The 22,641-nt window shown below is 41.9% G+C and overlaps 1 protein-coding gene across 7 annotated transcripts in view; it reads left to right on the top strand.

The window, feature by feature from the left end:
• Positions 1-18,732, top strand: part of baiap2b (BAR/IMD domain containing adaptor protein 2b) — a 48,980-nt gene extending 30,248 nt beyond the window's left edge. For 4 of the 7 annotated variants that reach the window (XM_020604670.1, XM_020604671.1, XM_020604673.1 and 1 more), the window contains 8 exons: positions 4,181-4,333; positions 7,380-7,616; positions 8,435-8,639; positions 9,615-9,816; positions 10,152-10,232; positions 10,488-10,656; positions 11,340-11,377; positions 16,676-18,732. In XM_020604670.1, the coding sequence (XP_020460326.1) occupies positions 4,181-4,333; positions 7,380-7,616; positions 8,435-8,639; positions 9,615-9,816; positions 10,152-10,232; positions 10,488-10,656; positions 11,340-11,377; positions 16,676-16,820 (1,230 nt within the window). In that variant the 3' untranslated portion in view covers positions 16,821-18,732. Of the gene's footprint in view, positions 1-4,180; positions 4,334-7,379; positions 7,617-8,434; positions 8,640-9,614; positions 9,817-10,151; positions 10,233-10,487; positions 10,657-11,339; positions 11,378-12,290; positions 13,809-14,374; positions 16,634-16,675 lie in introns of those variants that run through there. The other 3 variants (XR_002275306.1, XM_020604672.1, XM_020604675.1) reach the window with 3 other exon arrangements.
• The last annotated feature ends 3,909 nt before the right edge of the window (positions 18,733-22,641 follow it).

Below are 22,641 nucleotides of genomic sequence, written 5' to 3'. Positions count from 1 at the left end.
GACACCGGCGGCCTGCGCTGAGCAGCAGATTTGAACATACAGTATAGCGAATGTATGTCTGGGCGCTTATGGCACACAATATGTTTGTGCAAATCCTGAACGTGCACCTTTTGTGGATGTGAGTTGCATCACTTGCTTCAACTGAATGAGGCTGTGTGCTTCACTAAAGGATCGTCCTGTCTTCATCCCTTCACTGTCCAACTGTTAATTAAGCTCTGCTGCTGTTCACCAGAGCCCTTTGGAGCAGCAAGAAAAACAACACGGATTAAAGTCGTCACCATTTGCTGCTCATGATTACTGTCGATATTAAAACTATAGGCAATGGGAAGTCGCCCTCAGGGGCCATAAAGCGCCGAGCTGCTGTCTGCTCAGTCACCTGGTGGATTTGTTACTGAGGGGGTAGTGTGAGGGGTCCTCCCTCCCACTGCACTGCATTGTGTTGTGTAACAATTGATGAAGCAGTTGGTTGTGTGGCAGATTACTGATCACCAACAACTTTGAATAATTAATAATTTAACCCCGTGGTTCCCACCTTGGGGGTCGGACACTGACAAACGTTCCCAAGCTCCTGGTATGATACCTGAAGCAGAAAATAAGAAAACTAAATTCAGCTACACAAAATTTTGTTTTTTACTCTAAGAATGTATGAATCACTCCATGATCAACTCGTAGACATGAAACCTGTAGTCACCGTATCATGTTAAGGGATGAGAAGAAATGGTAACCACCATTTAAATGTCAGGATTCAGAGGGTTTGAGTAGAAGGAAACCATTTTGTGTTCTCGTGTCTTGTTATAGTAGAACATGCTGAGATCTCTGTGACTGTGCTTCATCTTCTCTTTTCATAAAGAAAAGCTTCAGGCCTGTGGAAACCTCTTCTGGAGAGGTTTCTCCATGGAAACTAATGCTACAACCGATGACCCTTAATCCCTTAATTGCGCCCCAACAGGCCAGAGTAGTAACACTGATCAAACAGAGAATTGCCTGCCTTTGGTGAAACCTCTATGCAGAAGCACTTTCCACCTGCTGACTTTGATTTTCTGGCTTCTCACATATCTTTAATGGGATGAGATCAGAGAAGACTATTTCCAGATTCTCAAATCCTCTTTTTTCATCTTTACATCACTGTTAATACAACGTTTTTGGGTGTTAGACTGGTTGTTGCCACTTCGGACACAATAAGCATTTTTCAGAATTTTCTTTATATTTTATTGAATATTAATCGACAAAACATTTCACAGATCAAGTGATGCTATCAGTAGTGGTATTAGAAGTGCACCTCACCTGAACACAGTGAAACAGGTTTGACAGTTTCTGGTTGTTTTTGTTTCCTCCGAATTCACCTGATTCTTCAGGAATTCACCTGACAGGGACTAGAAACAAACTGCACTGTCCGAGTCCTTCTCCTTCGTGTCGCCTGTCACTCTGGTGATTGACAGGTCCCTTCTGTTCACCCTGACCTCAACATGTCAGTCTGGATCTGATAATCGAGGTTGCCTGAACGCTTTGCCACTGTTTGTGTGATTCATGCACGGCCTTCATCCTCCTCTGCTGCTGCCACCTCGGATTGTCACCATTTAATATTTCACTGTGGGTGATCAGCGCATGTTAATTCACCGTACGCCCACATGAAGGACTTTGTTCAGTTCCATGAAATTCTTTTCCTGCTAAATGACCATATTCAGGCAGAAGATTTTATATAAAGTTATGTTTTGATTCAGTGCTCCTACCAGAAGTCTGTAAAGTGAGGTGTGACTCTATGGCTCCCCCATGTGGCACAGTGATGCATCACCAGTGTTTCCTACCAGAGACACCTACTTGAGAAACAGTCTAAATATTCTTCCTGTTCTTTTGATTTTCCCAGGCTGAACTATATGTCACATAACATAAGAGCCATTTTTTGGAAATGAGGACCAGTCATGCCTCTGCTCCACCCTGTATTCAACACAAATATGAGGCTTTGTTTTTTTCTCCCCCTCTCACTGTATTCAGCCTGTACAGAAGGGTGAAAGGATTAGATGAATTGCTGGGTGTCTGCAACGTTGTCTCGCCTTCCCTGTCAATCCTAGGCTAATAGGCTCATTAAAGAGATGCGACTACCAGTCACAGAGACAGTCAATCACTGGAACAGGGTGTGTGTCTTCCTGAAAACCACTAAACATCTCAGCCTGCCCAAAGAGGCCAAGAGGGAGGTGGAGTTAGATAAGGTTTATAGAAAGTCTTCTGTCTTTTCTCAACTTGAGAAACATTTTTGTTTTCCTCAGCTAGTGAGGAAATTGAGTTTAGTTTGATTTAACATGAAGAGCCAAACTAGGTCGTTTGTCTTTACCCTGTGAGATTAATTAAAATGTAAATGGATAAAGTAGTTTCATCATTTGGTTTACTGGTTGACCCCTGATGAACTGTGTCTCTATCTGGAAGCCTGAACCAGCGGCTGCCCGAGTGAAGAGGTGGCATCTTTTGCACAGAGAGAGTGGGACAAAGAAAGAGCAACAACCAGGGTTAACATGGGTTTGGCTGTTTGACATGGAGAGGGTTAAAAGCAGCCAGAGGACTTGGACTGGACTGGTGGGGCTCTTCCTTCTGGATGTGTTGGCATCTAAAGCTAACCTGGTTGTTTTGGTAGCATTAGCCACCTAGCATGGTCACGAATTTACCTGTGAATTAATATAATTTTAATTTGGGACTAACTGGAGCTTTGTGTCACATCAGCACCAACAGCGTTCTACTGGACCGACACATTTACTGTTAATAAGCTAACGCTCGCTTCAGACTGTACAGTTTGTCCGAACTAGGCATCCGTAGTTCATGTTGTTGTTAGGAAACAGAGAATGGTTAGGGGTGGTTTATGGTGTCACTTTGAGTCTCACTAGACGCTCTGTGCTGAGAAGACATTAGACTAACTTTAAATTTGAGGACCTAACCTACATCTAAGTTGGTTAATATTTGTATATTTTTAATGCTTTTAATTCAAGATGTTTAAACACAGCACTGAAACTGGTCAACCTGCAGTTATCTGTTTAAAAACAAACAATACTGATGTTCTATCTGCTATATTTTGTTTGTGAAAATATTTGATTTATATGGTTAGAAAAGTTAAGAATGGCTGTCCGTGTCATTTATTCTTTACAATAAATGGTAAATATGTTGAGGCAGAAATGTATTAATAATGCATGATTGAGCTTAATGACCTAATTAGCATGTCTGGTGTTGTTTGATGCATGAGGGGAATTATAGCACAGTGTTATTTAACTTAAGTCCCTCATTTAAAATCATATCTTGTTGCCACCAGTTTGTTTGTTTGTTTTTTTCTTTACATCCAGCCTTTAGCCTCAAGCAGAACTGGTGTTAGTTTGAGCAGCCAGTCCTGGATGGCGGTGCGTGGGCTGCTGACTCGCTCCTTGGTCATCAACACCTCAGCCCAGTGCTGTCTGCCACATGGAGAAAGCTGTTTCACATTATTGGACACTGTGGATCTTCAAATGCATTCAGTTATATAAGGAAACCCAGGAACAAAGTTGGGTTCACTACCTTTTGTGTGCATCAAAGTGAGGCTTGATGTGGGAAAGTGGGTCCTGTACGCTATAACAAATGGAGAATGAGTGGGTTTAAGAGGCAGATACAGCTGAAGGGTGAACGAGTTTGAATTGGAAAGGCACTTTGACTAATGTACAGGAAATACAATCACCATTATCACATAATGGACATGTATGATCAGACAGTCTGAGCAGCTGAGTTCTTTTCCTTTCATTCCTGGGTTTTCAGGCCTGATGTGCTGTGACATTTTCCAAATGAATAGCAATTGTGGTTTTTAAGGCACTACATGAAGCCTCTATATGTCATGTTTATGCAGAGTGATGTATGGCTTAGTCCGTTCACCAGAATCCATCAAAATGTGGTTCGTCATCTTCTGAAGTCTTTCAGAGTTTCAGTTGTTAAATGTCTTATTCACCAATTAGCACAATGTAATTTAGGTTGTGGTGCTCACAGGGCTCAGAGTTGTTTATGTTGTTGTGTTTTAAATGTCAGTTTGAGAATCCCAAACTAATCTCAATTCTCCTCCGTTTAAATTCTATTGCTTTGACAACATTTTGGCTCATTAATGCTCAGGAATTATACTTTTAACCTCAGTCATGGCAGTGAGGTAATGTCATGGCGTCCTTTCCCTTGCTTTCTCCAGTATGTGGAGGCCATCAGCGCCAAGCAGACCGAAATGGACAGCTACATCGCTGAGGGCTACAAGAACGCTCTGTCTGAGGAGCGGAGGAGGTACTGCTTCCTGGTGGACCGTCAGTGTGCCTTGGCCAAGAGTGGCAGCGCCTACCACAGCAAGGTGAGCACGACCCACTGAGCTTCCTCTGCCTGTTCACCTCCTAGTGTCCAGATGTGTCATGGCAATATAATATCTATCTGCTCACCTCACTCGGAAGGTATCCAGCAAGTCCTGATTTGTTGATTTCCCACATTAAAATCAGTGTGCAGCAGGTTCATCCACATTCTATTTTGAGGCCTAGCTAAGCATGTTTATGCTACTAATAAATACCATATTCAGCCAAGTTTGAACAACTTTTCACCAAATCACCAGATCATTGCTTATCAGATGATTCTTAGAAATAATATCTAGATTTTAAGCTTTGAAAGTTAGGAGCTTGCACTTTAAAATGTTCTTCATTAAAGATGATTAGATGAGCTGCAACTTCATTGAAACTGTGCAACTGCAAAATGTAAAGTTACCTGCATACACTAAACCTCACTGCAAGTGAATTACAAATCTAAATGGCCCAATACTTCAGTATTGTAAACTGGCTCAGATAATTTATACACATTGAGGCCGAAGACAGCACATCTTTATTTCCCAAACAGTGCGACCCTTGACATTCATACAACACATGAACCAAAGCACTGTGTTGTGTCTTGACTTCTCACATGCATCATTGCAGCCAGTCAGGAGTTTTAGTGTCTCTCACTCTCTCACACTGGGGAAATGTGAGCTGGAGGATGAAGGGAGGCAGCAGAAGAGAGAGTATGACCTACTTCTGTAAGAACACTTGGTTCAGACTCAGTGTGTGTGGGTGTGAAAGTGTCTGAATGAGTGATTGATAGAGGGAGGAAGCACAGAACACAAACTGCTGATGTGATGATGCATCACCAGCGGAAAAGACTGAATTAGTTCAGATGAGGGGGGGCCTGAATAACTGAGTGGAAACCCAACCAGCAGGGTCACTGATCACTGTCCCAATGATCTGATTGATCAGTTTATCCCCAGAATGTCAGACACTGGGAAAAAGTCCCACTGTGACTCTCCAGAGCCAAAGGTGTTGTCTCCACACGTCTTGTTGTGTCCAACCAGCAGACCCACAGAGACTCATCTGATTCTCATGTCTGACAAAGAAAAGCATCAGCTCCTCACATTAAAGAAGGTGGAACCAGAACATGTTGGTGACTGTTGATTCTAAATAGTTGCCGGTTAATTTTCTAGCAGTGAACTGACTCATGGCTGCAGCTCTATGTCACTGACTGGCTCCATAATTTGCAGAATGAACACATCTTCTTGGGCTGGGAAATTATAGCATTAACAAGTCAAAAAATGTATTTAATAATAAAAGACGACAGATTAATAGACAATGACTCAATCATTGCAGAGCATAAGTATAAACTTTATTGTCAAGTATTTCAAAAATACAAAGAATATGACTCCAGCCCAGAAGTTGGCTACACAAGACTAAGTTATAAAATAACAGTTCTTGGTGCCTGAGAAAAACATACTTGGACTAGATTTTTGCTAGGGTGGTGCTAGATGTTTGTTTGGTATTATAAGGTGGCTGCTCACCACCTTGATGTTCAGGCAGGTTGCTAGGTTGTCACTAGGCCCTTAGGTGGTTGCTTTGAGAGTTGAAGTACCGACACTGACCACCTCCTGTTACATCCCAATTCTCTTAACAGCATTCATGTTTCCCTTACTGGCATCTTAGTCCAGCCCCCTTAAGATGCAAGGAAAGAGGAATCAAGGGATCACATTTTAGAGACATGATGCATCCTTTCCTCCAATCCTTCATCTGAAGTGTCCACTCACTAACTGGTTTCTGATCAAGAACTGTGTTGGTCCATAAAAGACTCCCATGAAGGACATGCTTGTGTGTCCTCACTCATGGCTCCTCCAGCAGGAGTAAGACCTTTGGGACATCCATACAAATGATGGACAGGAACAACTTCTGGGTTATGTGAGGAGCGGTAACATAAGTGAGATGACCACAATTCAGAGTCTCTGCCGAAAGACAAATCAGCAAATCTCCACAAACTTGGTTTCTGTGAGAGCGGTTTTGCTGTTCTGTGGTTGCTGAGCTTGGAGGTAAGAATAAAGCAGAACGAGCCACCATCTGCTTGTTGATTTTATCATCACACCGGTAAAGGCACTGACCGCCTACACTCTCACTGTTGGAAAGGACCGACTGAGGTCATAGTGACTCATCTCCACTAGCAGCAAGAAGCACTGGGGCACACACACACAGTGGAAATATATGAAAGCAGTCCCATTCACCCCAGTTCCTTTATAGTAGGTATTCACTGGAACAAGGGGAAGTTTGGTCACATAAATTAATTTGTAATTCAATGGTTTTTTTCTGTGTGGACATTAACAGTCACAGCTTTGTATGAAAATCAAGAATTGTTGAATCATAATAAACCTGACAGCTTCTATAACTTGTTGAACAAAAGGCAGTTTCAGACGCCCAGTAACACAATGCTGCTAACTCTGTTAGTGCGAGTTTGTTTTTGCTGTACTTTTACATTTGAGTAAGTGTTAATTGATTTGGTCACCCCGCCCACACCCTGACACCTGACGCTACAGCCCACACACACTCAGCAGGGCCAGACAGTCTTGGAACCACACAGTTTATCCTCCACACCAGCCTGGTGGAGTTCAAACTGTTTGGACAGCAGATCCTCCTCAGTGCCTTCAATATTCATGCATTCAGAACTCCGTCACTTCTTCACAGTGTGCAAATGAAAGGTATCTTTATGTAACTGCCCTGTTGTATAATGAATGGAGTGAATGGAATTCAGCCCTTCGATTACCGACTGGGAGCTTCTGAAATGAGACTTCATGCAATATCTGTTTCCCCTTCACATTCTGCTTTTTCTGTGTTTCTCCCTTTCACCTGTTGCCCTACTGACCAGTAAACCTCTGCTTATGTGAACAATGTGTCTCCATGTTGATGTCCGTGGGGAGACTTTACAAAAGCAGCATTGTGTTTAGAGATTAAGTGCAGTATATTTTCAGTTCTTTTTTTTCTTGCTAGCAGATTGTCAGGTTTGAGTGCCAATAATCACATGATTAACTCCATGTTGATCTCAATTTGTCTCTCACTTTTTTCCAACAGGGGAAGGAGCTTTTATCTCAGAAGCTCCCAATGTGGCAACAGGCATGTGCCGAGTCCACCAAACTGCCAGATCGTGCCATGTTTTTGGCCCAGCAGATGAGCAGTGTAGCAGGCACCATGCCTCCCGGTGCTCATCATCCCGGCATGTCCATCTCTGAGCCCATCCCTGGTGCTAAACCCCTGCCAGTGCCTCCAGAACTGGCAGCCCTCAGGGCCAGCGGGGGTCTGGCACAGCAGGTTGGTTCCCCCCGCCCCCTGTGGTCAACCTGACATCTGTGCACCTTACACTGTTTACAACCACTCTATATGATAAGTGTGTGTATAGAAGCAGCAGTTGTGATAATTGGTGTGTTACTGGGCTTTGTGTTATGTGTCTTGATCTTCTGTCACTGTTCAAAAATCTTTTTCCAGAATTCTCACACAATTGAACATCCATACTTGTGAGCACCCTCATTGACATAGTCTCTCAAACGTACCCATAACCCCCCAACAGGTAGTGAAGCCTGAATGTCCTCAGTTCGCATAGTACCCCTAAAGTCTAAAACATGTATTGGCCCCCACGAAGATATAAACACAAACACAGATGTGTGTGTGCTGCCTAATGAGACCTATCAATAAGGCCCTAAGCATTTCATAGGATGTGGCTACTGCATCATGGGAACCTTGAGACATGCTAATTAGCTTGTTGCACAAAAGTGGCTTAAAGTTCTCGCGTCCTTGGGCTCTTCGCCCCCCTGCCCCTTCCCCCTCCTCCTCCTCCTGCAGGCTTAGTTAGTGGGCGAAAAAACTTACATGAAAGACAGCCACAGTATAAGGTTCTATTTAAGAGCCTGCTACAGAATCAGTAGCGTTTTATGTTCCCACTAAATATTCACTACAGACTCCATGTGTTTGTCTTTAAACCAACATACACTCAAATGCAGTCTCTTCATTATTCAGTATTTCTTGACCCAGATCCACGCTGCACTTTGTTCATTATTATTAATGATCTGCACAATGCTATGTAACAGCTTACGGTGAGTTTGTGCTTTAATTATCTGTCATCAACCTTGCAGAGGCTGATGGGGGTTGTGGATGGAGGGATGCCCGTGATGAACGGCACGGCTGGCGCCCACGGGGGAGAAGACTACCAGCAGTGGATGGAGGGCAAGGTGGCCCAGGGCAAGGTCTCACCGCAGACCCAGCGGCATGGAGGGGAGGTCTATTCAAACACCCTGCCTGTGCGCAAAGCTGCCCCAGCCAAGAGCAAGACCACGCTGAGTAAGGACATACGCTGTGCACTGATGTCCAACAGGGCATTAAATTTAACTTCCTTTCTAGGGATTTAACCCAGGTTAAAATTCTATAGAGGTAAATCTGTAGTTTGTCAAAGGATGTTGATAAAAGGGATTATTAACTGGTCACTGTGGAAAATAACGCTAACGTTGAATCGAATGACTACATTTGATCCAGCGTTAGCACAGCTGGATGATATTTCCTGTGTTATTTGGAGTATCATCCAGCTGTGCTACAGAGCAAAGCCTTTAGCTCGCGATGTTGGTTTTAGAGCACTGTTTGGTCAGTCCTAGTCACAGCAGGTGAGCTCTGCTAAAACCCCCTGAAGGCAGCCTGCACAACACCAAGCAGCAGAAAGACAAAGTTAAACTAGTTTGTGAAGACAGAAGAACATCGAGCAGCTAAAGAGCCAGATTCCAGAGCCAGTTAGTGCAGACCAAGCCAGAAATAAAAGAGGAGTTGACACCAGTTTTCAGTTTATCAAGGGGACAAACAACTGTCCAAATAAATGCTTTTTTGTTTTAAAAAGAAGACAACCATTAGCTACCTGTAACAACTTTAGCCAGTAATACGTCAGGGCTGTGGGTTTGTCAGATTGCTGTGGAGCCCCTCTGCACCCTAGTGTACATTAACAAGAAAACTCTTGATGTAGCTTTAACTTGACATTCATTATGCTTTTTTTTCCAGAGCAAATGATAAAATGTATAATTGCATCTTAAAGATAAAACCCACTAAAATTAAGCCTGGATGTCACACACAGCCTTTGCCAGCTCAATAAGAAACAGGCCAAAGCCAGTGGGAGCAGGGGATGTGATATTAGAAATGAGACACTCTGAGTAAAACAGATGTAGGACAGAAACGGGTTTCATTAAATTATGAGTAGTTTATAATTTCAAGGGAGAGCTTGTGTTTGACACCAGTCAACACTCTCCGTCTTCTCCCTCCCTTTACTCCTACCAGTGGAGACCCGTACGCTGCCCCGGTCCAGCTCCATGGCTGCAGGGCTGGAGAAAAACGGGAGAACTCGTGTCCAGGCTGTTTTCTCCCATGCAGCCAGTGACAACAGCACTCTGCTCAGCTTCTCTGAGGGCGACGTGATCACCCTGCTGGTTCCTGAGGCCCGTGACGGGTGGCACTACGGCGAGAACGAGAAGACAAGGATGTGAGTGCAACTTATGTATTCAACGAACATGTGATTGTTCTCTGAGCATCATATAGTGATTTTTTTTTTTTTTTTATCTGTCTAATGCTGAGCCTAACTTTACATTTTTTTACCTTCTGTGGAAAATAAGGCCATTGGCAGGAGTCGGTTATTTGGTACCAATGTTTCTACAATTTATGTAAAAAGCACTTAAAGTAGACAACAATTATCCATGGATTAAAATTTTATTTTATTTGACACTTACAGATTTAATCAAATTTCCAACACAAGTTCCAGTGAACCTAAAACAGTTACTCATTAGTTGTTTGTGTTATTATCTGTGCCGCCTCCTCCAGGCGTGGCTGGTTCCCCTTCTCCTACACCAGGGTGATCTCCGACACGGAGGGCGACTCCATGAGGCAGCTTCGAGTACACAGGTAAGTGCTGGGAGATTTCCTTAAAAAGTAAATCTATTTTAAACTAACTGGATTTTGATTAAACTTAATTACAGTATGTGCTGTTTAATGAGCATTGATAATAACATTTAGTGGCCTGAGTGCTTGTGGGTTGTAAAGCTTTTCCCCTTTAAACACCCTCCAACATATTTGTTCCTGATTGGCCCCGAGGGAGTTTGCAATGGGGAGCAACATGTTTACCATTTACTCATTTTCTGCATAACTGTGTGATTTCAGCCTCCACCATGGGAAGAGCAGTAGCGCTGACAACCTTCTAGACAGAGAGGACATGGCACTCCCTGTCCCTGATTACGGCGTTCAAGCCCATATAGTGGCACAGAGTGCTGCTGCGCTGCATGGCAGACCACAACGCCCCTACAGCGTGGCGGTGCCAGGCTTCTCACAGGTAGGGGGCCTGCAAAACAAGTACACACACATAGACTGGCATCTGCCCACATGGGTTCACACATGAGCTGAGGTGTCACACGAAACCTGGCAGAGATCTGTGCGTTTGTCTGACAAAGTTTGGAGGTACAGTACAGTAGCCTTCCCTCGGATACAGTACAGGAGTAGCTGTCTTTTACATTAGCAGCAGTCTGGTGCCACAGAGGATGCTCTGCTGCATTAGCTTATATAAACACAGAAATCTGTTCTTCTTCACACATTGCTGTATGCAGAGGGCAGAATGTGGCACAGCTCAGCCGGGCTGCCTCTGAGGGCAGTGCTTCAGCTGACTGAAAGAAAGAAAAGAGAGAGAGAAGGCAGCAGTGCTGATGATTAGTGCCTTTAATTTTTGTAGGTCGGACTTCTAGACTGGAGAGGTTGGATCGGAAAGTTAGAAGTTATCATAAACTCAACTGTGTATTAATAAGCATTTTCGTTCCATCATTAGAAGATGTTTTTCCTCTTTCTTTTATTTAGAGACATCATTTAACATTTACAAGTAAATTTAAGAGCCCTACTGTTTATCAGTCTTGATGTCCCCTCTGCTGCCATCTGCTGGTGGCTTTGGTCACTGCAATGTCCCACTAACAGCGTCATGAGTATCCACACTAGACTGTGTGACTAAAACTCTTATTTCCTTTACAGCAAGGAGTCGAAGAGTACGAGCCTCGCTTCTCCACAAGGTGAGAACCACTTCACTTGTTGCAGTTAATATTTTTGCTTCCTATTGACCAAAATCTGGTTCGTTCCAGTTCAGTCAGTTCAAGCAAGATATAATCAAAATTAGATGTGTAGAGAAATTGGATAATGTGCTTCCAGTGTTGTTGAATTCAACTGGAAGTGGGCGGGAAGCCAGCGAGGGGTGGTGGGATACTTTCTGAGACAATGACCTGTCTGAATTTAAAGAGAACTGACCTGGAACCATGTTGAAACGGTTAAAGACGTAGAGTTGAGGGATTGGGATGTTTTATGACACATGGCCTTAACTCCAGAACCGCAAACACACAAGCAGCAGAACACAGTGAGGTTTGGTTTTATGTTGGTTTCTTTGTGCTGTTTTCTGTTAGCTTTTTGTTAGATTTGATACCACAAGTGATAATATCATGTATTGTTATACATATTGGTAGTAGGCTTTCTTTGTCTTTGGTCTGCTATGAAGAGGTCATCTCATCCTACACAGGACTGTTAGTAATGATGGTTTCTTTTCTTTGAAACAGTACAAATAGGTGACATTTTAAAGTGTGTTATTGGTTCAGTTCTGTGTTAAGCTTAAGTTCAGTTTCTTTGTTCTTCATGCTTTAACCTACCAGCTGCTCCTAATGCACTCCATGCACCATGCAGCTCTAATAGTGCTTCCACCTGCTAACTGCACTTACCCAATCCCTGTTAAGGTTACCCTGCTTTACCTCCTCCTCATGAGGTGGATTAAAACCACCCGTCATACTTTGAGAGATCTGGAGTCAAGCTTATAGGGTGTTTAGTTGGTTTGTCATGAGAACAGACTTGGTTTCTGCCGCTCGGTGTGTCCGGGTTGTGTTTGCTGCTGTTTCTCCTGAGCCAGCCCACCTGGAAGCTTCTCCCTCTCTTTGTCCACAGTTCCACAGAGGGCAAATTGATTTCGACAGTGTGAGGACAGACAGACAAACAGGCACGGACTCAGCCAGACGATACAGTAGGACAGGCACCTCACCGCCGCTGAATCAACCCCCTTCTTTCATCCTTACCCCCTCTTTCCTGGCTGCTTACAGCAGTAAACTCTCCCTGAGCCGATCGGTGCAAGGAACGGGCTTGGATCTGTATCTTTACCCTTCTCTGATCTCCCCTCTTCCTCCCCACGTCCTGCCTTGTGTTATCTAACTGGCCGGTCATCACACTGGTGCACAGCCAAGCCATGCCAAACCAAAACGGACCGTGTCCCATCCAAATACTCAGTTAATGTGATGGACATTTTCTCTGAGGAAAATGTATCTTTTGCTTGTCTTTCATGCATGTACATGTCTTTTGTATATCAGTGGGGATTCAATTTCCCCACCAAAGGAACCTGATTTCCACAAATGTCAGTGTTCTCATCAGAATGACAATGTAAAGGATATGTAAATCAGGGTGTGAAGTCAAGTTGTTGATCCCAAAGGGGATTTTCTAAATGTAAAAACACTATGGCAAATAATACTTTTACTGGGTCTTTCAGTATTTAATAGTAATCTGACTTTATCTTGCTGTGAGCTTTTGTATTCCTCTGAGATAAGAGGCCATGTATCACGAGTAGTGAACAGCTCATGTAAATGTTTTCACTTATGGAATGAAGAAAATGTGGAGGCAATGTTTACTGTACATAAATGTGCCATGCAAAATTGCTTGTCTTACAGTATCTATGATCAGTTCATAAAATCGCACCTTATAAATTTTATATTTCTGACTTTCTGTGAACAAACTTACTGTAATGTTTTCAATATCAGCCTCTGAACTTGTTCTCCAACATCTTTATGGAGGGACACTGTACTCAGACACACAAACTCTGGTGCTCTGGGTCCTTGGACTATCTAGTGTACTGTGTGAATGTCATGCCAAGGCTGAATGGGGTCAACTAACCCTCGACCCAGAGAGATAAACAAGGCCGGGTCTAGTTTACCAGGCAAAAAACCCAAAGCCCTGCTGTACTCTGGTTTATAGAACTGTAAATTAAAAATCTTGGACCAATTTGTCAGACAACGATTCATCTAGAAAACATCACTTTGGTGTTCAGACTTTTTGTTTTTACTCGACTGCCCAGTTCAGTAACCTGCTGGTTAGCTGCTAAGGAAATGTAAAGGTAGCACCACGTGTTAGGTCGTTCATGCATGAAAGAAAAGACAACTGGTACTTCTGCTTGGCTGCACGTGATCTCAACACATCGCTGGTCATTTGCAAACATCTTCAGTTTTTCCTACATTCAAAGATCCAGAGGATCTAATATGCTAATGAAACAGGGTAACTGGTGCCAGGGTGGTGCAACTGTGCCACATTGGTCCAGGGTACAGGTTTATTTATTTGCAGCCTCAAAGGGGAGACGGTGGAACCTCCATTCAGCCTTCTTGTACTGTTGTCTTCACAATTAAAGGCGTGATTTTAAAACCTCAGTGAGTAAAACGCATCATGTTTTGGAGATACAAGGACTGTTTGTCTGATTCTGTCTGTGCTTAATAAAGAGGCTGGTCGGCTTGTCTGTATGTCGATCCACTTAGTGCCTGTTTATACTAACCACTGTCCCTCTGTCGACATCTGATGTCCACTACCTAGCCCACTAGGAACAGGTCTTTCTCATGATGTCTTTGCCAAAATCTTATGTATTTAAAAACTAAAATAAAATCATGGCCAAGTTCTGTCTGTACCAAAGCGAGGTGGTGACACTTTAAACCATGCACGTCTTTCACGCCTCATGCTCTGCAAAAATGTCTCTTTACCAAATGTTCAATGTGATCAAGTGTTTACAAGTCTTCAGATATTTTTCTTTAAATTAGTGGGGGAAAGTTTGTCTGTAAGAAAAATATTTAGACTTAAGTGGAGACTTTCTTGCATTGTGGAAATGTTGTCCTTGTTGCGTGTGTCTGCTCTCTTCTCCCTCTCTGTCTGTGACCTAACACTCGTCTTCCCCCTCAGCTTTGCCAACTCCCTTTTTTCCATCTCTGTTTTGATGAATTTAGAGACAAAAGTCGAGAGCAAACGACTGCAAGCTGCCAGTGTTTCTTCTTTCTCCACTAAAATAAGGCCAAGGTACGACTGCCATCGCCGCAGAGATAGCACACCAATCAGCTGCGGCCACAAAACTTCTGCCTCAACTGATGTGCTTTTATTTACAGGGGTTTTGTTGTGAAAAAAAATCTCTAAATTGTACAAAGAATTTATGGGTATGCATGCTTTGGGCCACTAAACATGTTAAGTTGATGACCTCAAATGTACGGTGAATTTCTACAACTAAAGTACAAAATAAATTTATTCCGCTGGACTTTTTTGTTTGTTGGTTTATATCTGTCCAGAAAATGTTTGCATCCTGAGAGAAAATTTGAAAAGAATCAGTGAATTCAATTTCTATGAATGTTTCTGGTGTATTTGTTTTTGTCTTAAGTGTTTTCTTCTGCTTCTTGTTTAACTTCTAAATCTAATTTAATTTAGAGCAATTTACAACAGCAGGATAATCTTCAGATAAAATGACATTTGATCCTGGTTTTGAGCTTTAGTTCTATGGCAGCATAAATGATTCTCTGTAAAGGTTTAGTTTAGGTTGCTTGTTCATCCTAAAAGAACAACGTGCGATTGTTTCTCAGCGCTAACAAACTGGCCATCGTCCTCGTGCTTTCACGCATTAACCGGCTCCTCCTGCACATTTGACATCACTTCTCATGTCAACATTTCTGGGTCTGGGACGGTTCCTGTCATAACCTCCCACTGGCTTTGTTGCATGTTCAGTACAGTGTGTGTGTGTGTGTGTGTGTGTGTGTGTGTTCAGTGCACAGTAGTATTTCCACTACATCCTTCCCGCCCTGACCTGCCACTGCCATCCACCCACTGGCCTGCTCCTCCTGCTGCTAGCAAAGGTACCTTTTTCAACTCAACAGTGTTTGTCTGTCTCAGCATCATCACGTTACAGTCCCAGTGTTTCTCTTGTGGTTCGCTGGGTTGTGGTCTATATACCTGTGTGTGCCTGCCACTTTTATTCTGTATTCCTGTGTATGTCTGGATCATAGTTTACATGTTGTGAGTTTTTAAGGCACTGATCTGTTTGTGGTCTACAAATATATCCGTGTAGCATTTTAATATCATTAAGTTAGTGCAGTAATTTCCATGAACAAGATCACTGAGCTGACTGGCAGCCTCCACAGGCCTTAACGCTGCATGCTGGATGTTCATCACTGTCAGTGGTGAAGGAAGCATGCAGATGTTTTACTCCAGCATCCGAACATAGGTAAACGTACATGAGTAAAAGCAGTAAAATGCAAAGAAGCGTCTTTTTCTGCAGTGTTATACGACTTGTGTTGATCTATAAACTAAGACATTTAGGATATCTGTACGTTATATTGTAGCTGTCACATGGAAACCATTGTATCTCCAGTTATAGAGATTTTACTACTTGGATCAGTTGAAGGGCTCTATTCTTTTCCTAAAACTCTTTAGATGCCCTCTGAAATACATCATCTAACCAAACAAGACAGATAAAGGCTCTAAAGGCGTTTTCTCTCAGTTGTAACCGGTTGTTTCTGCTGTCAGACGAATGATCTGGGCGAGAAATTAGACGCTCTAGCACCAAAATTATACTTGAGGAAATGTCCATATTAATTTCTGATCTCTGGTCACAAAGTTAGATTTCATCTGTAAGAAAGTGGAGGAGCAGAGCGAACAACAGATAGCATTGTCTTTCAGTTTTAAATGGAGGCTTCCAGTTGTCTTAGTCATGGTTTAATGTTTGCACCATGAATCCCACTGACAGCTTGCTGATAGTTGTCTATACAATAATCTAATATGTCACTTGGTATTTGAGAAGCTGAGTGCTGACACATGGGGAATGTCTCTGCCTTTCAGTACAGGGCCTGATTATGCCTGCTTTTGACTGACCAAACCCCAGTGTAAGTGACTGACCTTGGGGTCTTCATGCAAACTTTTTCTGAAAACCTCATCTTGTTGGCTTCAGGTGTTGTGGAGTGACTTCTGGGTTATTTCCTTCACTGTATAGTTAATATTTGCATTTTGTTTTTGTTTGTGATTTGCACATTGACCTCATCAGTGGCACTCCAGCAAAAGTTGCATGTTTCAGCATCATGCTCAACTTTCCCTCCTTCCTCGTTTTCCCCTTTCTCTCTCATCACTTTTATTTACTTTTTGACTTTTTTCAGCTCCATTCTGTGGTGCATTTGAGATTATAATGTTTACAGTTTTATGCACAATGTGCATTACATTTTATCAAATTAAAAACAAGCTAAATGTTTGACTTTTTTCGTTGACTTTTCCAGCAGTGAGCCTCCTAACAAGCCGGCTGTGGTGGCCCTGGCCAAGCCACCTCTGTCTGATGCTGGGGATGAAGTCCAGGGCGACCAGCTTGAAGAAGCTTACTATGACTCTTTGGAGAAGGCCTCGACTACCCCAGGGGACTATTGAGCTCTTCCTCAATTTAAACAAGCTGTATGCTGCTGCTCTCTGGCGCATAATTGTATCGTCCCTCCTCAGCTGTAAAGTGATGATTCAGCTAGATTTTAACCACAATGCTGCTAAGAATAAGAATTAAAGATGAGCAGCAAATTAGCTGCACTATAACAATTTGCATTCACAGTAATCTCTGTATCTAAATAACAGCTAGAGCTGACTTATACAGTATTTGATCTTCTAGCCTGGAAAGCACAGCAGAATAAAAAATATAAAATCAAGCTTTGCTCTTGATAGTTTACCACTGAGCTGTAGTAAGAATACGAACAGATGTTCACCTGTGTGGCCCTCTTGGTTCATGGCCTCTCACGTCGTAGCCTTACCCAGAGACGAATGTAAGCAGTCTGTGAAGTCACTTGAACAAGTTTCTGTACATCCACTGTCCTCTTGCTGCCTTGTCAGTAAAAGAACTTTAATGCCGCTCAGCCGTGCATCTCATCAAGTGTTTGACCTTTTAACCTCACCTGTTAATACTGCCTTCCTAAAGCACAAGCATACTGTATGGTTGTCAAAAACCTGTCAGTGTGGCACAGAATGCTGTTACATGCTGCAAGAAAACACAAGTCTGTTTGGTGTTTGTCGGAACCGAGGTGGATAATAATAAGTATGGCAAGTCAGATGTGACGGCAAGACGAAGGAGGTGGGAACATGCAGAGAACACTCTGTGAAGGACGTCTGTTCTGAGCGATGTTCTCAAAACTGATAAGCACACTAGTCATAGTACTGTATTTTCCAGTAATTGTATACTTACAGGAAATCTTTCATTGTGTAATATTAAGCAGGCTTGCGGGTACTTGTACTGGCTCTTAGATTCCACTGATTCATGTTTGACTAATACTGTAATAATAACATTTTGTAAGATCTTCTTAAAACAACATTTTCAATAAACTATGATTATAGGAGAATATGATTAATATGTGAAAACACCGATTGCATTGTCTTCTGCCATGTTTAAGATGAGGGCGGAGAGAACAGCAATCAGAGTCACACTGGTTGTTGGCCTTTCTTTAAAATTTCACCTCTGTGGGCTGAAAGGTTCAAGTGTGTTAACATCAGATATGGTCATAGCTGGATGTGGTGGTTAGTTATTCTGCCAAGTCGAATCGGATCAGGTCTTGGGTCTGTGTGTCAGTACGCATGTCCGATACCTGAGTGGGTATGAATGAACCCTAGTGTACGTGGTGTCCGTTTTGTTTTGAGGCCAGAGATCTGTGAAGTTCAGCTTTGCTCAGACAACAGACCTGAACTTATTTTAAGTATTATTATGACAGTATTTTATCTTCACAGATATTAAACTGAACATTTTCTATATCTACAGAATGATTTATTGTGGGTGCAGGAGGTGGAAATAAGATTTTCAGTTATTAACATATATTTGTTGTTGGAGCATGTTTATATGTTATTTCAGTTTGTATGACTCTTTACATTTGTTTTTAGGACCTGCTCCTCCTCCTCCTCCTCCTCCTCCTTATTGTAGAACTCTTTCTGTACTCTAATGATCCTTGGGCCTATTCATGTTTGGTCAGGCTGTTGCCATGTGTCCCTCCACAGATCAGGTCTGCAATCTGTTTCAGGTCGGGTCCAAAGACTGGGCTTGTAGAATTGTAGTCTACAAAATCTGTTTTGTAGAAATAACACAGAACGTGTACTGTAGCAACCACCTGATGGCAGTTTAATAATCTGGCCTGCCCCACAAACTAGCAGTGGTGCAGAGTAACTCAGTACATTTACTTAAGTCTAATTTTCATGTATTCATACTTGGACTTGAGTACATTTTGGAGTACTTTCTACTGCATTGCATATATTTTATAACTTCAGTTCCTTTCCAGAATCAGATGAATCAAACCAAACACAGTAGAACCATCAGACTCTACTGATCCCGGTGGGAAATCCACCAGCTACCCAGCAGGATGTAACGTACTTCACAGTATAAGTATATAAGGTTGTTAACATCAGCTCCACCTTTACCAGCTGCAGCATTAAGGCAATGAACACAGTAATGCATCAGTCACTATGATCCACTAGTATCAGAGACATTAGTGGGACACGGGCCATTCTGCAGGACAAGTACTGTTACTGTTGGTACTTCAAATATATTACAGTACTGGTACTGTTGGTACTTCAAATACATTAAATAATATTTTGGATGTAGGATTTTCACTTTTATTGAGTACTTCTCCCACCACTGCCAACTAGTGGGGATAACGTGCTTTACCAGACCCTCTGCAGCAGAGACGTAGTGCAACACTGCTAGAGCTCAGATCATGTCAGAGCCTTTCAGCCGACAGAGGCCAGTTCAGCCACAGTAAGCTTCCTCCACCCAGAATAATGTGTAATTACTCTTTAAAATATCATCTATCAGCATCTTAAATCCCAAAGTGCTGGTATTCTAACTGATTACACCCATATTAGTGTAGCTATACCTGGCGTGAGGAGTATTGCATTATAAATGTGATGACAGATTCACAACTAATTATGTGATATGATGGCAAACAGTGACTGTTTTTCAATTAAATTTTAAGAATAAAGAATCAAGTGTTTACCCATAGTGCTCTATGTGTCTTGTCTGACCCCAGCTTAAGCCTAAACCTACAATGGAAATAAGAACCACATTGTTCTATTCACTGTCAGGGCACGATGAATCGTTTGAGTGTGATTTAGATCCCTGTGCAATCTCAGTCTCATGTGACTATGGGATGAATGTCTTCTTGAATAGCAACCAATAAATTCTAGCCTATTACAAGATCCTGATTTCTGGATCTCACAATTACTACTAAACATTACAGGTGAGCTGGAGGGAAGATGATGACAGTAAGACTTCTTCTGCAGTAAATGTACACACAGAACATGCTCTTATTTATTCTCTAAAGCAGTTGTTATAAATCTGGAGGCTTGCCAGACAAAGTCTTTAGCCTTAGATTTTTTTTATGTGAATAACTGGACACCCTGCGATGGATTGGCGTCCTGTCCAGGGTGTACCCCGCCTTCGCCCGATTGCCGGCCGGGATTGGCTCCGGCCCCCCCGTGACCCCGTTCAGGGACTAAGCGGTAGAAAATGAATGAATGAATGAATAACTGGACACCTTTATTTCTCTGAAAACTACCTAAATAAAACAAGGAGAGAAAAATCTTTGGCTGAACCGATCATACAGCAGTGGCTGGAAAGATAAGTGTGAGATAACTTCTTTTACTTTTGTTAACTTATTCTAAGTTAGAGTAACAAGTTTTTAACACAGAATTTTTACAATACCTACATAAATAAGCTAACACATTGTCCAAATAACAGAAGCTTATTTAATACAGTTTATGATAAGATAAAGTGAAATATGATTCAGTGACATTTGCTTTATGAGGTCAACACCGCTTTCAGGTTCTGTCCTTATGGTTTCCAAATCATTCTAGACATTCGTACCATCATCCATCAGATTTGTTAGGTTGAAGTGTTTATAAATAACCACTAACCATCGAATATGATGTGAAAATAAGACATCAATCTTTCTGAGGTCATGCAGTAGTAAAATCATTCAACTTTTATTTAAAGAAAAGCTGTTTAATTTGATTGTTTTATTTTTTGCCAGAGTACACACTCATCATTTTGGATAAGCAGCGATGGGCAGATCCCAGTATAGAAGAGGAGCAGTGCATGGTGGGAGATGTCAGCATGTTCCTGACAGAACCAACGGACCTCTCCTCGGCTGAGCTGGAGACCATGATAGCAGGTGATGCCCAGTGTGCTTATCTTAAAATTGATTCAAAATCTAAGGCTGAGCAAATATTTACAGTCAGCCTGTGCTGTGGTTTGTACATCTCAATCATTTCCTGTGTATATCTCTTTATATCTGGACACTATATTCCCCTTGTTTTCTTCAGTGCCCAGTTACAGAGGCAAGGGCATTGGGAAGGAGGTGACACACATGATGATGCACTATGGTGAGCAGCTGATTCCATCTTTCAGAAGGTTTCGAGCAGGAAGACAGAAACTCAGTCACTGTGTGGAAGTTGAAAATTGTACACATCTTGAATTACTGCCCATTTTTCTGCAATTCATCTTGTGCTGTGTTCATCATTAGTTGGAGAATCAACCTGTGGTGGAGCAGGAAAAATAATAAATGCAAAATCGCCATGAGAATGCAGACAGCACTGGATGAGAATGATGCAGGTGTATGGTTTGTTGTAAGATGACTTGCAGCAACTTTTAAATAGTATTTTTGTGTGAGTGTCAGGAAAAGTAAACTGCTCCTAACATTCAGTACTATCCTATGTTGACTAAAAATAATGGGCCGGATACATCGCTTGGTTCTGATTCCTTAGATATGAACTACATTTGACAACTTGTGATAAGTTGTGTTGCTAGACTTGCCAAAGCAGCTGAAAACTGTAAATTCTTACATTTATCTCTGTACAGTATTTATTTGAAACGCCTCTTTATTCATACTAAATATTTGTGGTTTTATATTTTATTTAAAAAAATAAATGGTGGGAATAAGCCTCAGTTTTGCCTAAAACATGTCTTGTAATTTTTCTTTTTTTCTGTTCATTCTCCTCAGCACACAGTAAGGCTGCCCTTTAGTGGTGGCACACAGTTTTACACCAGTCTTAACCAGTGTAGCTCATTCCTGCCTGTTAATCAAATGAATGGCAATTTTATGGTACAAATAGCAGTGTGCGTGTTTGTGAACATCTGTGTACAGACAGAAAGTACTGAGGTTTAGTGTGAATCACATCAGAATCTGATTGGACAGTGACAGTCCAATCACAGAGCAGAGTCACATTGTCCAATCAGGTGGTTGAGCCTGTCGATTGTCAGGCTAATTGTGAAACCTGCTCAATCTAGGAGAAATCTCTTAGTTGACTTGTAATTTATTCCCTGCTGGATGTGTAGCCTTGTAGATGAATGAACTCTATTTTTACATGCCCCATTAATGTAAATGTCTTCTATACTTACTATTAATGGTCGCCGGCCGGTTCGGACCTCACCGGGTCTTCATCAGCACAAATCGTTTGCACCTGTATGTTTCCGCCCTGATGAAGACCCGGTGAGGTTCAACCCGTTCGGCGTTTACTGAGATGCCCTGTTACAGGTAAGAGTGCTACAATAAAAATATACTGTACCTACATTACCAAAGGTAAAAGGAGTCACTGTCCAGAATAATAATAGAATGCATTTCATGTTGATGTATATTATTTGATTCTGGTGCATTATTGTGTTAATAATTTTAATGTTGTAGCTGATAAAGGTAGGGATAGTGTTAACTGTTAAAATGTGAACTTCTGGTGAGTAGCTTGTAAATTTCTCACCAGAGATCACTGAAGTCTCATGATTAGGCTTATACTGTATTTCCTTTTTATTCATCTGATTCTGAAAATAAACTATAAACTCAAGTTATCAAAAAAAATCTAGTGAAGTAAAAAGGTATGGTAAGATGTAAAGAAGCAGGAACTAAAAATAAGTACAGATGCCTCAATTGTCCTCATTTACAGCAGTTTTTCCAATAGAGTTTGATGCTGTTACTACATTAATGTGACTAGTGAGCATAGGCTAGGAAAATGAAGGAAAGCTCAGGTGAGTAGGGGAGGAGAGCCTCGGATGTGCAAGAAATATGAATTGATTAGAGAAAACAGTTGTCAAAACTCCCGTTTAGCCTCAAAGTGCATCATATATACATAGATGGTAAGAGCTGTTGACTTTTCCTGCATGTTTGATGATTTTTGTGAAATGTGTTAGTTTGTACTGTTTTCTGTCTTTCTGTAAAATTCTGTAACTTGAGTTTATAGT

Source organism: Monopterus albus, unplaced genomic scaffold (assembly GCF_001952655.1).
Source record: "Monopterus albus unplaced genomic scaffold, M_albus_1.0 scaffold67.1, whole genome shotgun sequence".
Taxonomy (NCBI): Eukaryota; Metazoa; Chordata; class Actinopteri; order Synbranchiformes; family Synbranchidae; genus Monopterus; species Monopterus albus.
This window is presented reverse-complemented; position numbering and strand designations above follow the sequence as displayed.